The 12,988-nt window shown below is 43.7% G+C and overlaps 1 protein-coding gene across 2 annotated transcripts in view; it reads right to left on the bottom strand.

Moving 5' to 3' along the window:
- SDE2 (SDE2 telomere maintenance homolog) overlaps positions 1-12,589 on the bottom strand; it is a 423,596-nt gene extending 411,007 nt beyond the window's left edge. The window contains exon 1 of one of the 2 annotated variants that reach the window (XM_069608690.1): positions 12,314-12,589. In XM_069608690.1, coding sequence (XP_069464791.1) covers positions 12,314-12,418 — 105 coding nt within the window. In that variant the 5' untranslated portion in view covers positions 12,419-12,589. The remainder of the gene's footprint in view (positions 1-12,313) is intronic. The other variant, XM_069608689.1, reaches the window with a different exon arrangement.
- Between the last annotated feature and the right edge of the window lie 399 nt (positions 12,590-12,988).

Raw genomic sequence — 12,988 nt, 5'->3', positions numbered from 1 at the left:
TCGGGCTGGACTGCCCCTTTTGGGGTGGGGCCAAGCCTGATTTGCATATGGTCTTTCCCCTTCTGTAATGGCTTGGCAGGCGAAGAACGATGGTCTGGAGGGTTGCCCCGAGCAATGCCAGTGGTTAAGATTCAGTCTAAACCTTCCAGCCATCACCTCTTTGTTTTTGCTTTTAAATATGCTAAGCAGCTTAGATATTGAACAGCAAAATCTGCATATTAAAGAACTTAGTACTAAATCTAAATTTACACCGGTTTTCTCTCAAGATAACATCATCAATACGTTCTATCAAGCTGTGATAAAGGACATCCACAAAACAGTTGACCATTCTAGATTTTCTCGACCAACAACTGAGAACTATCACAACCTCAGTCAATTAGAACAAGTGGCCCCCAAGGAACTTGCACAGAATCAAGAGCTTATAATTAAGGAAGCCAATAAAGGGGGCAATGTAGTCTTGATGAACAAAACCGACTACATTGCCATGGCACTTTGCCATCTTAACCAGGAGGGTTGTTATAAAAAAAACTACCTTCTAACCCAACCAACCAGATCCAAAGAGAAATCAACCAGATCATTCTAGAATGGCACAAAAAAGGTGTCATATCCGACACAGAAAGGCAATTTCTAATGACAGATGGCCCTACCACACCTACAATATATTTTTGCCTAAACTACACAAGGAATTCAGTGATATGCCTGAAGGCAGACCAATTGGTAGCGGAAGGGGAGGTGTATTGGAACCAGTCTTCATCTATATCAACGAATGTTTGTTACCTGCAATGCTCACCACACCGGCATATATAAGAGACACGATGCATGTTCTTCAAATTCTCCAAGATTTAACATTTAAAGCAAATCTATTGATGGTTACCCTAGACGTTAAATCATTATATATATCTCAATTAAGCATGACATGGCAATGCAAAGTGTTGACTTAATATTTAGACAAACCTCAGCTTCTTTTTACGTGCATATTGAAATGCTCACACAATTTATATATTTACCCTTCAAAATAACATTTTTCTTTTTAACAAGACATACTACAAGCAACTAATCGGCATAGGAATGGGTGCCAGTTTTGCGCCAGCATTAGCTAACATTTTCATGCATTTTTTTGAAGTACAACATGTATTTTCCCACCATCCATTCAAACCATTTATATATCTTTGGAAAAGATATATAGATGACGTTTTTATGCTCTGGTCAGGTAACAAGGAACAACTTCTCCAATTTGTAGACGTGCTCAACTAACACATGGGGCATCCAATTCACTTGCTCATCCAGCACCAGTAGTATTGACTTTCTCGACCTCACCATCATGAACACCAATGAAGGGTTTATTACTAAAACTTCAGAAAAAGAACCTCTGTTAATTCAGTCAGTCACTCAAAAAGTTGTCTTAAAAAACACATTATCTCCAACATCCCCAAGGGGGAACTCCAAGCACGACGCAACTGTACATTGCTTTCGGACTTTGCCACAGAGTCTAAACTTATTCATACGAGATTCATACAAATAGGCTACAACGGGAAACAGGTTGGAGATACTATCAAACAGGTCAGCGAATACAAGAGAGATATATTACTTCAACCTAGAACTGGTACTACCAAAGAAGGACCAAACAAGATTCGACTTATCACCAGATATAACACAGACAGCCACCTACTTTACAACATCATGAAAAGACATTGGCACCTATTACATATGGATGTGGACATGACCAAATGGATTGATCCCTTCCCAAATTTCACCTACAGTAAAGGTACTACTTTAAAAAATCTACTGAGTCAGTCATTCATGCAGCAGCAAGAACGACCTTCCACTTGGCTCAGTCAAGACCACCTCACAGGTTTTCGCAAATGTAGCACTTACTCAATGTGTCCTTACGCATTAGAAACTAAGAACGTTTTGTTTAACCCAGGACAAACGCACCATATTGAAACCTTTATCAACTGCAATACCAAATTCACTGTATATTGCATTATCTGTGTTTGCAACATTGGCAGCACTATTAGGCCTCTGAAAATACGTATCAGAGAACACTTGTCAACCATATCCAGACAGGACACCAAATACCCACTTGCCAACCACTGGCAGAAATATCACCAATTGAACCAGAAACAAGATATCAGATTTGTTAAACTAGCCAAAGTGACGTTACATCAGTGGGGGGGGGGGGGTAACCTCACTCTAATGTTACGAAGACTTGAAGCAAGATTTATTTGTCAATACAGGACTATGTATTGTGGCGTTAACACAGACCATGAACTTGGAGTTTTTCTTTAAAGTTATGCATTACCCTACTGTTGAGTTCTTCTTCTATACCACACTTCGGTTTTTATATGACACTATCCACATTACAGCATGCATGCGTGCCCTACATCGTACCTAACTAATTGTACAGGTACATTTTCTAAATATCAGCTACATACATCTCGATATGGGTACAATCAGAGAGGGAAGTTTTTAGAAACCGCACCGAACAATTTCTTGTCAGCATATATGACACTTAGCAATATTTACAAATTAGAATGCAGCTTTGCCTCTATATCTTATTCCTTTACGCACCACAACTTCCTTCTCACCATTACAGCAATTTCTTTATTAATTGGCACAAGTCGTCAGGTGCACACTATATATGATATGTAGCCATCAATGGGTGTAAGTATTAACAATAATAGTCTTGGAACCCGTTCCAAGATGGCCACCGTGCAAACTAAACTTTGTCGACTGTCGTAAGCAAGTTCAGCACACGTGATCGCATTTAATTACAAGCCAGACAGATGGTCGTGTAGGAACCAGCCACGCTGTCCAGCAGACCCCTGAGGTGAGCACTTTCAACATGGTCCCTTTGACCACTGCTCACTGACAGGGGAGCGCTAATAGAGCCCATTCAGTGATAGCAGCGCTGCTAGATGCCAAGACACGCGTTCAATTAGTAATTCTGATTTTTTCTCTCCTTCTATCCACAATACCGGGGCCCATCTATTGTATACCCGCCTGGTTCAAATCGTGCAACATCCGTTTTGACATGGTCAGCACGGAGGGCCTCATAATTTTTTGCCGCAACTGCGAAGAATTGTAACTCAGGTACGTACTTATCTCCTTTAATAAGTAATAACAAAATGTTATGTTATGCCAAATTTGTTTGCCCATTATTATTCACAGAACCAACCATATATGCAAGTACACTAATTGAAGCATCTTTTCCTACAGCAATCCCACTACTTCCCTGATATGACTGCGTTAACACGTCCTCATTTATAAAAAGATACCTCACCAATAATTCAATTTTAATATATGCTTCTTTGCATGCACCCAACCTTGGCTTTAAAACAACTCCAAATGGAGGACTAATCAGTGTCACCGTTTTGTTTCTTCCCTCCCCCTCTCCCCTATGAATATATTGTTTCACCAATCTGGTTCAACATAAACTGTGCTACGGGCCAATTGGCATCTGCAAATACATCCAAATCACGGTATTTACAATATCCTTCTGTCACAAAACGGATGCTCAATTGTCAATTTATGATCAACTGTACCCTCATGAATAATGTTTTATGCTTTGTTGACTGCAAAACTGCTACATGCTCGTTTGGCAACTCCTTTGTTTTGATCTAACCTCTAATGGAAACTTTCCTTTGAATTTTTGGTTGTTATACTGCCCGCTGGGCCTCCTCCTGCCCCTTACCCAACTATTCATGTGACACTGTACACATGTAATGCGTGTGTCACACTACATTACCATGCCTAATTTGTTGAACTCATTACTTTGAATTTAAATTCCTTTATCTCCATCTATTGGTTGTAATCTAATTTGTATTATTTTTTAATTTAATTAATATGTTTCTTATCAGCCTCAGAGGAAGAGCAAGGACTGCTTGAAACACGTGTCAGGCTGTTCATTGAACTGTGTAATAAATCTGCAACTCAAGCAGTATCTGATTGATTGTGTTGGCGCAGTGAGACTGAAAAACCCACTTTAGTACTATTGCAACAGTCTGTTGGTCGGCACTACCATTCTCAATATGAGAGCCCTTCAGGCCACGCAGAATAATGCTGTACATACTACTTTTCAGCTCTCTCGGTGTACTAATGTCTCCACATTTAGAAGAACCTTACACTGGCTTCCTGTGAAAAAAAAGATCTCGCACAAAGTCCTCTGAAAGAGTCTGACATTTATTTAAACTAAATTAAAATACCATTTCGACAACATACCATTATGAGTAACTGAAAAGGCTATGGTTCACAGGTATAAACAACTCATTTGAGTGGTAGAGCATTTTCATACATTATGTCTTATCACGGATACCGTAAGGACGAGGAAACCGCTAAACAAATACCCATTCTGTAAAAAAATGAAAATAACTCACTCACTGAAACAGGGTGCCAGCTAGCGCAACCAGCAAGAGATAATGTTTGGCAAAGGTTGCACTTTAAAAAGTAGACATGATAAAGAAGTAAGCACTGTATAACAAAGACATGCGCCCTGATGAGGGATGCTCAAATAATCTTGGAAACAGGATGATTTGATAGGATAGGTTTAGGTGGTAGTTGTAGGCCTTAATGAGCCAGTTGATGTAGTCATGTTCACAGTTGCCAGAATTTCATGCCTACATTTCTAAATGATTTCATGGTGCAGGGATCTAGTTCATCACAGAACAACTGGATCAGAGTGCCTAAGAGAAAAAAGTGCAGTCATACTTTAAAGTGATGCAAGAGAACAAGGGGAACCCGAGCCCTGCCCAAATTACTTGCTCTCGAATGTGCAACACATCTGTATTGGGTTTGATGGGGGGTGGTCCGCAGCAACCACTGCCAGTTGTAAGACGCTCAGGCCACTCAAGAAAAATAAATAAAACACATGGAGGACAATGCCGAAAACCAGTAGATAAATCCAGCAATTTCACCAAGGGAGGTAAATGTATGTCTACTTCTTCCAAGAGATATTGCTTTTTTTTTTTTAATACTAACTATTTATAGTGTCAAAGTCAAACCTCTGGCTTTATGGCCTAGTGCCAAGGCCCGATCAAGTCTCTGCAGCCCAGGAAAGTTGGCCTACCAGGACAATTGAGTCAGAGCCTTTAGCTAACTGAAGGCGGAAAAGTGTTAGAGCTGCAGCGATTACCCATCCTTCTATCTTCAGAGTCATGCATGGACTGAAGTGATGTGATCACCAGCTCCAAGGAGAGGGTTACACCTCTGCAATGGGGTCAATATCTCAAACACCCTAGTGCTTACATTCTAAGCCAAAGAAGTACCGACCAAATAGTGATTGGTCTTGGCTTTTGAACTTCATGAATAAGAGGAGTCGAGATTAATTTCCAACAAGCCTCCTTGTTAGGTTGTTTGTGGGACTCCTTATCACTAATATCTTGGAATACCGTGAACACTCACGGCTGTTTAACAATTAATGTTTAGGTAAAAAAATAAATTTAAAAAAACGATCATTTCCTTTCAGGAGACCTGGTTGAGGGAGTCCCCATCACTGGATAGTCATGTGACTTGTTTTCAAGCTGCAAGACGTGGGGTACTAGGACATCGCTATGGGGATCTGCTGACGCTTGTTAGAACTTACAAGGGAATTGAAGTGGTGAGGAGTGTCGACGTACATTTTGGGATACTGGCCACACATGAAAATTAATAATATTCATTTGCTTATTTTGAATGTGTACTGGCATCCTGGAACCTGTGAATTGGAGGAGGCTATAGTGGAGATCTCACAATTCACTAATGACTGGCGCAGGGTGCATCTGGGTGGCTACATCATCTTATCGGGAGATTTAAACTGTGTGAACGGGGCTCAATTTACCATTAGCACTGTTAAGGGTGACAAACATAGGATAAAAATACACAGTGGGAATAAGTGGTCCAAAAGCCTCAGTGGTTTCAGTCTGACAATTGAATGGACTATTCTCGAAGATATTCCGTGCCCACATACTTGGACGAACAGGGTGGCCCAAGTGATTCTGGATTACATATTTGTAGGCAAGTCGTTGTTCGAAAGTTGTGTCTCTCTTACAATTACTTCTACCACTTGTAGTGACCACTCTGAGCTCGAGGCCAGCTTTGCAGTTTGAGTGATAGTCTTCGGGACGATAGAGGTCAACTGCATCAGAGTAAATAATGCAGCAAAAAGATTGCATGAAACCCAGCTTAGTCACCAGGGTGAATGACACTAACTAATTCTCTACTCTCTACTACTTATGAATGGAGTATTAAAACATTCACAGTGGTTAATTTCGAGCCATTTGTCTCAGAAATACTATCTTCCACCCGCTGAAATGGAGGAACAGAGAGGGGTATATTGAGCCCAAGAAACACCTCAATGCTTATAACAAGTTGGCCACTAGGAAGAAAGTTATGGGAGCATCTATCAGAGCAGTCAAAGCAAGGACCGACATCCTTGACTGAAAAAACAGGGGTGGTCAGATGAGCCAGACAAACCTATAGGAATTGGCGTCACCAAGCCAAAGGGTTGCAACAGGACGCGAAAGCTGTTTTGCAGTCTTTGTGAAATAAAAACACATGCTTTTTGGAAGAGAATTGACGAACTTGACATGGTCCGTCACATGCAGCAGACTAAGGCAGTGTCAGAGAATGATTGGGTTTCCCCATTTTACTTCTCTGTATTCGCTCAGAGGAGAAAGGTAGAATTATAACATCAGACTCGGTCTTTAGTCCTGAGGCCATTGCTTTAAACATGGAGTATGAAATGGGTACGAAGGCATAACCAAGATCAGTTCTTCTGGCGCTCCAGGTCCAAACAAGCTTTCTAACTAACTATTTAAGGGCAATCCTGCTGCATGGGCATCGACCCCGTCACGTGTCTTCCAAAGCATGGTAAATACCTTATAATAGCCAAAGTCATGGTCATCGGTGTACATTGTGACCATATATAAAAAGGGAATAAGATCTGATCCAACCAACTACCGACCTACTGCCCTAATAAACTCGGACAGCAAAGTGTTTGCTAGTTTGCTACTTCAGCATCATGAGCTGTGGGCAATGGAAAGTGGGAGAATTAAGAAATGGCAGATTGGTTTCAGGAGACATATGGGGACACCATTAAATGGCCTCATGTTAAAATGTATTCAAGACCATGCATGGGCGGGGAAAGGGGATTTGATTTATCTGGCCTCAATCGACCTCTCGGCAGCCTTTGATGTCCCAGACCGAAATATTTTATGGTCCAAGCTTAAAAACTGGGGTATCCAGAGCGGTCTTTTGTAACTAATTATTGGGCCACATGAGAATTAGAACATCTTATTCACTTGGACCACACCGGGGTCTTGTCTCGTCAAATTCCAACTTTCCGATGAGTTAAGCAGGGTTGCGTACTGGCATCCTGCGTGTTCAATCTCTACACAGGCGATACTGGCGACTATCTTGAGCCTGTAGACCTAACCACCCCAAAACTGTATAAAATGAGGCCATTGTCGAATGCGTAGACTGATGATTTTTTGATGAAACTATAATCTGCCTACAACACCTAATAGAAGGCTTTTCAAAGTTTGTGAAAGCTCTTTCCCTTAAGATCAACTCAACTAAAACCAATATTATGAGTGCTCACGGTAGAGAAGGCCTTCAACCTTTTGCTGGCGGGTTGGGAAAGATACTTGGGCTTTTTAATTACCTCTAAACCGTATAAGTTGCAATTGGTAACTGGCAAAAATCCCGAGCAACAGCCCTAGCTAATCAACTGTGCACAGTCAAAGCCAGATTTGACAAATTCTCATTCTCTTACATTGCATTCACCATTATGAGGACAAAGTGGTACCCAAGATTCTTTACGGGATGAAAATATATCCCCCCAATCGACCTGGCCACTCTTGAGGCCTTAATCTTGAAAAGAGATTTGCGTATTCAGGGTTCTGTTCCTCTCAGGCCATAAGATTTGAATTGGGCCTGACCTCTTTGGAAGTGAGAGCTCACTGGAGATACCTCTCAAAGAAAGTTCAGGAAGATTGATCTATCATTTCTAGGCACCTATACAACAAAATAGTGTTTCCATGCATCGCAAGACAAGCGAGAAGGTAACAAAGGACAGTAAATATACAATCGTGGTCCTACTAGTCTTTGTGAGATTCGGACGTGCAAGTGCAGTGAAAAGAAGTGCAGGAGATGGGGGGGGGAGAGAGCGAAGAATGGGCGAGTACTAGTGAGAGCTCGGGAGGGAAGTGCAGAGGGGTGCCAGGTGAGGAGGCTGCTGGCTAAGTGCAAGGGCAGACGAATCCCAGGGTGGGGTGCACCAGTGTCAAGTTGGGGGCAAACAGGGGCAGTGCTAGGGAGGCTGGGATCGACTGGGCAGGGGTCTGGTAACCTGTGAGATGCATGAAAGTCCAAGCGGCCAGTCTCAGCGGTAGCGGGGTGATTTGCAGTCGAGGCAAAGAGGTAGAGGAAAGCAGAGGTTTGCAAAGTTTCTGGAACTTAAGGAGGTTCGACTTGAGTCTGAGAGGGGCAGGGAGGCTGTTCCAAAGAGGGGCACCAGCCCAAGAGAGATCTGCCTCCTGTTCTCTGCTTCGAGAAGCGTTTGACAAGCAGAGAGTTGGAGTTAGGGGAGCAGAAGGCTCTAGCAGGGATGCATTTAAGGAGAGAAAGTTGCAGATAGCGTGGTCCCAGGCCCCAGAAAGCCTTGCAGATGGTCTTGAATTTGGTCCTCGTGGCCACCCGGAGCCAGTGGAGAGAGCTTAGGGCTGGAGAGATACGTCCCTGGGTTTGAGGCCAAGGATAAGTCATGCAGCCCTATTCTGGATTAGCTGAAGGGGGCAAAGTAAGGAAAAGTGGATATAGAGGAAGAGGCTGTTGCAGTAGTCCAGCCTAGAGAACACCAGAGCTCTGGAAACATTGAGCTTCTGGAGAAAGATGAGGAATGGGAGAATGCCTCTGAGGAGGTGAAGCTGGAAGTGGGCCTTCTTGACAGAGTCCAAAATGTGAGGGGTAAAGGAGTCGAAGACGACCCAAGGTTTCTGGCCTCACATGATGGTGAAGGTAGAGGGCACAAGGAAGGCAGCCAGAGGGTAGTAGGAAAACAGGGAGCAGGTGTCCCAATAAGGATCTGTCTTACTGGCATTAAGACAAAGGTCGTTGGCGCATACCATGTCTGGATAGTGGTCAGACATTCAGGATGAAAAAGGAGGTGGAGGTAGTACGGGGGTGAGAGGAGTTTGAAGGAAAGCTGTGTGTCGTCAGCATAACACTGAAAATGAGAAGAGAAGGAGGACATAAGGTGAGCAAGAGGGGCAAGTTAGATATTGAAGAGCCATGGGGAAAGGATAAAGCCTTGGAGGATGCCACAGGTGAAGAATGAAGTGGTGGAAGAGAAAGGGCCTGCGGTTAGTGATGAAGGAGGTCAGCCAATCCAGTGCCTGGGTATCACAGAGCTGTTTCATGAGGATAGAATGGTTGATCGTGACAAACGCAGAGGAGAGATCGAGGAGGATGAGGACAGCAGGGGAGAAAGTCAAGGTTTGCTAGCATGTCTTTCCGGATGTTTAGGAGAACAGTTTCCGTGCCTCTGGATGCCTGGAACCCAGGTTGGTGGTCATGGAAGCAAACAACAATTTCAGTATGAAGGATCAGTTGGGGGAAAGGGAAGAACCAACTTCTCCAGGAGTTTACTCAGGAAGGGGTGGTGGAGATGGGGCGATAGCCAGACAGGAAGGATCAGCGGAAGTCTTTTTTGGAAGCGGGTGCACAAGGGGCTGCTTGAGGGATAGAGGGAAAGAGCATGGGGTGAAGGAGGGGATGCAGAGGTCGGCAAGAGTCGCAGCTAGAGAGGAGATGTTGTCCTTAATGGTTCTAGAGGAGCAGGGGAGCATCTGATTGGATGAGACCTTCATAGAGCGGACAACTTTAGAGACCACATCGGGTGCTATGGGCAGGAGGGAGAGAGGGAGGGGAGGTGGTGATGGAGAGCGAGGACAGTTATGTCCTGAGTTTTAGATGTGACGTGGGAGACCAAAGCGGTGCAGAGAGTCTGGGAAGGGAGGGGGAAACTGCAGTTGGATTGGAAAGTTGAAAGTTAAGCCGTGTTGTTATAGTGGCTCCAGGGACGTGGGGCATCTTCTTGGAGCGGATAGAGAAAATGATGTTGCCTTTGGAATAGGCGACAGGCCAGTTTGTTAGAGGTCTGCCCCTTTCATTCAGCAACTCTGCACTTTCGTTTCAGGGATGCTAGATCAGAGTTGTACCAGCTGTTGCATTAGGAGGCAGGTTTCAGGCGGATCCTCTTGACAAGGGCAAGGATGTCGAGGGTGTTGGTGATAGAGAGGTGAAGGTAAGCGAGGACAGAATCGGAGGGAGAGTCAAGAGGCAGGGGATGAAAGTAGAGGCAAAAGCAGCAACCGACACTCGCTTCATCAGGCGAATGACGGTGAAGGAGACTGGCAGGGCTGGGGGCGCCTCAGACAGAGGGTCGAGGGGTCCCAAGCGGGAGGAGAGAGTGGTCAGACCAGGAGAGGGGGAGGTGATGACCGGGTTAGAGAGAGGTATAGTTGGATTGGATCTGGACGTCTGAGGGTATGCATAAATATATGTTTCCCTGAACCATCTTTCAGGCAACGATAAAAAACTGGGTACGTTGGCACCCTATATAGCAATCTACCCAGATAAGATCACTTGCAGGTTATTGCTTTGCTTCCAGTGGAATGTGGTTTGGACTAAGGAGAGATTCTGCTTCTCCTCTGGAATCAGTCCACTGTAGATTTTGAGAGAGCTAAGACGAAGTTGAAACTGCAAGTGTGTTGTCCGTTGGTCAAAAGGTATGAGATGGAATTTCCTGTTGAAGGTGTGGAATTTATGTTTGGCTGGTAGAACCACCTCCTCTGGGTTGGCAGTTTCAAGCTTTTTAAAAAAGTGTGGAGGGTTCTTTGTAATTAGTTGTTTGGTTGATATTATATGCATCTCTTAATCGGGTTTTACAGTTGGTCTTATTTTATCAGCTAAAAAGTGGTTTTATCCTGCCCTTTTAATCTATAATCTTATTTGGATGTTCATTGTTGATTATCCTGTCTAATTGTTTCCTTTGTACCCTTTTCCTCTTGTGCTTTTGTTCTCTTTTCTGTAATTGCAATTGTTAAAGGTTACATTTTGTCTATTTTAACCAAACAACAATTAAAAAAACATTTGTCCCATGTAAGGGTGCTCACCATATCCCAGGACATTTAGAGGACTCTGAGGAGGAAGCTGGACTACCAGCGTCTCTGGACCATACCCCAAACTGCTGTGTGCTAGCTGTATAATAGTTGGTGGCAGAATGTACATGTCAGCAACCAGGGAAATGTGAGGACACCAACCTTTTGGGGAACACTTCAAGAAAAACATCACTAGCAGGGACCAAATAACACCAACTTCCCTTTCAGGTGTTTAATTCTATTCACTCAGGTGTATCCTTTTTTCAAAAGTAAAAAAAATTAAAAACTTTTACTTTACAATAACAACATTGAAAATCGATTACTTTAGGAATACAAATATATATATATATATATATATACACACACACACACACACACACACACACACATTAACACCCCAATTTATTTACACTTACTCCCCACCACCTACCCCTGATTCACATCACAATTATTCGGATCAATAGTGTCCGAAATTTACCCCAAATCTTCTCAAATAAAGCCAATTTCTTATCACTCCGATAAACCAATCTTTTCCATTTCTGGCAAATTGTGCATTTCCGTAAACCACATTTCAATAGTCACCGGATCAACTGACTTCCACATCATTGCACTTCTAAAACACCATTTTTTATTTTTTACATGCAGTTAGATCCTCCAATAATTTATCACTCCCCAAAATTATTGTTTTGAAATCGAGAACAAGCCTTTCATGGAGAACTTTTTCACAAATCTTATACTCGAACCAGGTAGATCCTTATTGGCCAATGAGACCATAATTTGCCCAAGTGAACTGCAGGGCCAGTATGCCACGGGAACTTAGTAGCAGAATTGAGGATGTGGTGCAGACATAAGCCTAAAGTGGCAGACTGGGGACCATATGCCAGGGGGTAACTGAAAACTGTGCCTTACACTGCCTTTAGGTCTCACTTAAAAATATTATTATATAGGTGCAATCCCATAATAAAAGGGCAATTGCTGACATGCTGTTACCACTTGCTCTGTCACCCAAAGACTAGCGTTGTCCTAAATTAGATTGATAATAATCTGGTAACCGCAACCACGCTGCTTTGGCCCGATTCACTCACTTTGGGGCCCTGCAGACAAGCATCACCCGCTGGCTCACCCAGCTATAGGAGGTACCGAGTAAAATAACAGTGAGACATGGATGTGCTCACCTTGTTGCTGGGAGCCAGCAAATCGCGGACGACAGCTCCGCATTGTAGAGTGAAAGGTTCCGCTTTGCCGGTGAAGGCATCCTTCACCCACACCGAGATGTCCATCTCTTGTGCTCGTGAAAGTGGACGACTACCAACAGAAGGGCAGCATCTAGTTCCTATTCGAGAAACGGACCGTAACAACGCCCCGCCCCCTTCTGATCACGTGCGTTGCACGTTCGGACGTCGATGGTAAATCACGAACGTATTGCTCTAGCGGGAAGGCGGGAGCCCCTTGAGACAGCATCGTGGCTGAGAGCTGATAAACATGGCGTTTGCGCGGTTCCCAAGCCAATTCACATTTTGGAACTTTTGCCCAGCGCAAAACTGTGGATATTAATTTTCTGGGTTGTATTCTGGGTTGTATTCTGGTTGACCCAGGAGATTTAAGGGTCCTGCCTGGGGAGGAGGATATTGTGGCAATGTATTATGTGCAGCGTGTGACATGCTCATGTGATTCAAACGTGCCTGTAAAGGGTGGAAATAAAAGACGAGAAAAGGCAGCCAACGGGACAGTACATCCCTGCAGCCAACAGTGTGAGCGTCTTGTTTTGTTCGGGGCCAGGTGGCTCTAAGGCCCCACAGATCACACTGGCAACGAGTGGTGGGTGTTTTTACATCCGCACTGCGTCCCGC

Source organism: Ambystoma mexicanum, chromosome 4q (genome assembly GCF_040938575.1).
Source record: "Ambystoma mexicanum isolate Mex_15411 chromosome 4q, UKY_AmexF1_1, whole genome shotgun sequence".
Classification (NCBI taxonomy): domain Eukaryota; kingdom Metazoa; phylum Chordata; class Amphibia; order Caudata; family Ambystomatidae; genus Ambystoma; species Ambystoma mexicanum.
The sequence above is the reverse complement of the archived record's forward strand: the minus strand, read 5'-3'. Positions and strand labels throughout refer to the sequence as shown.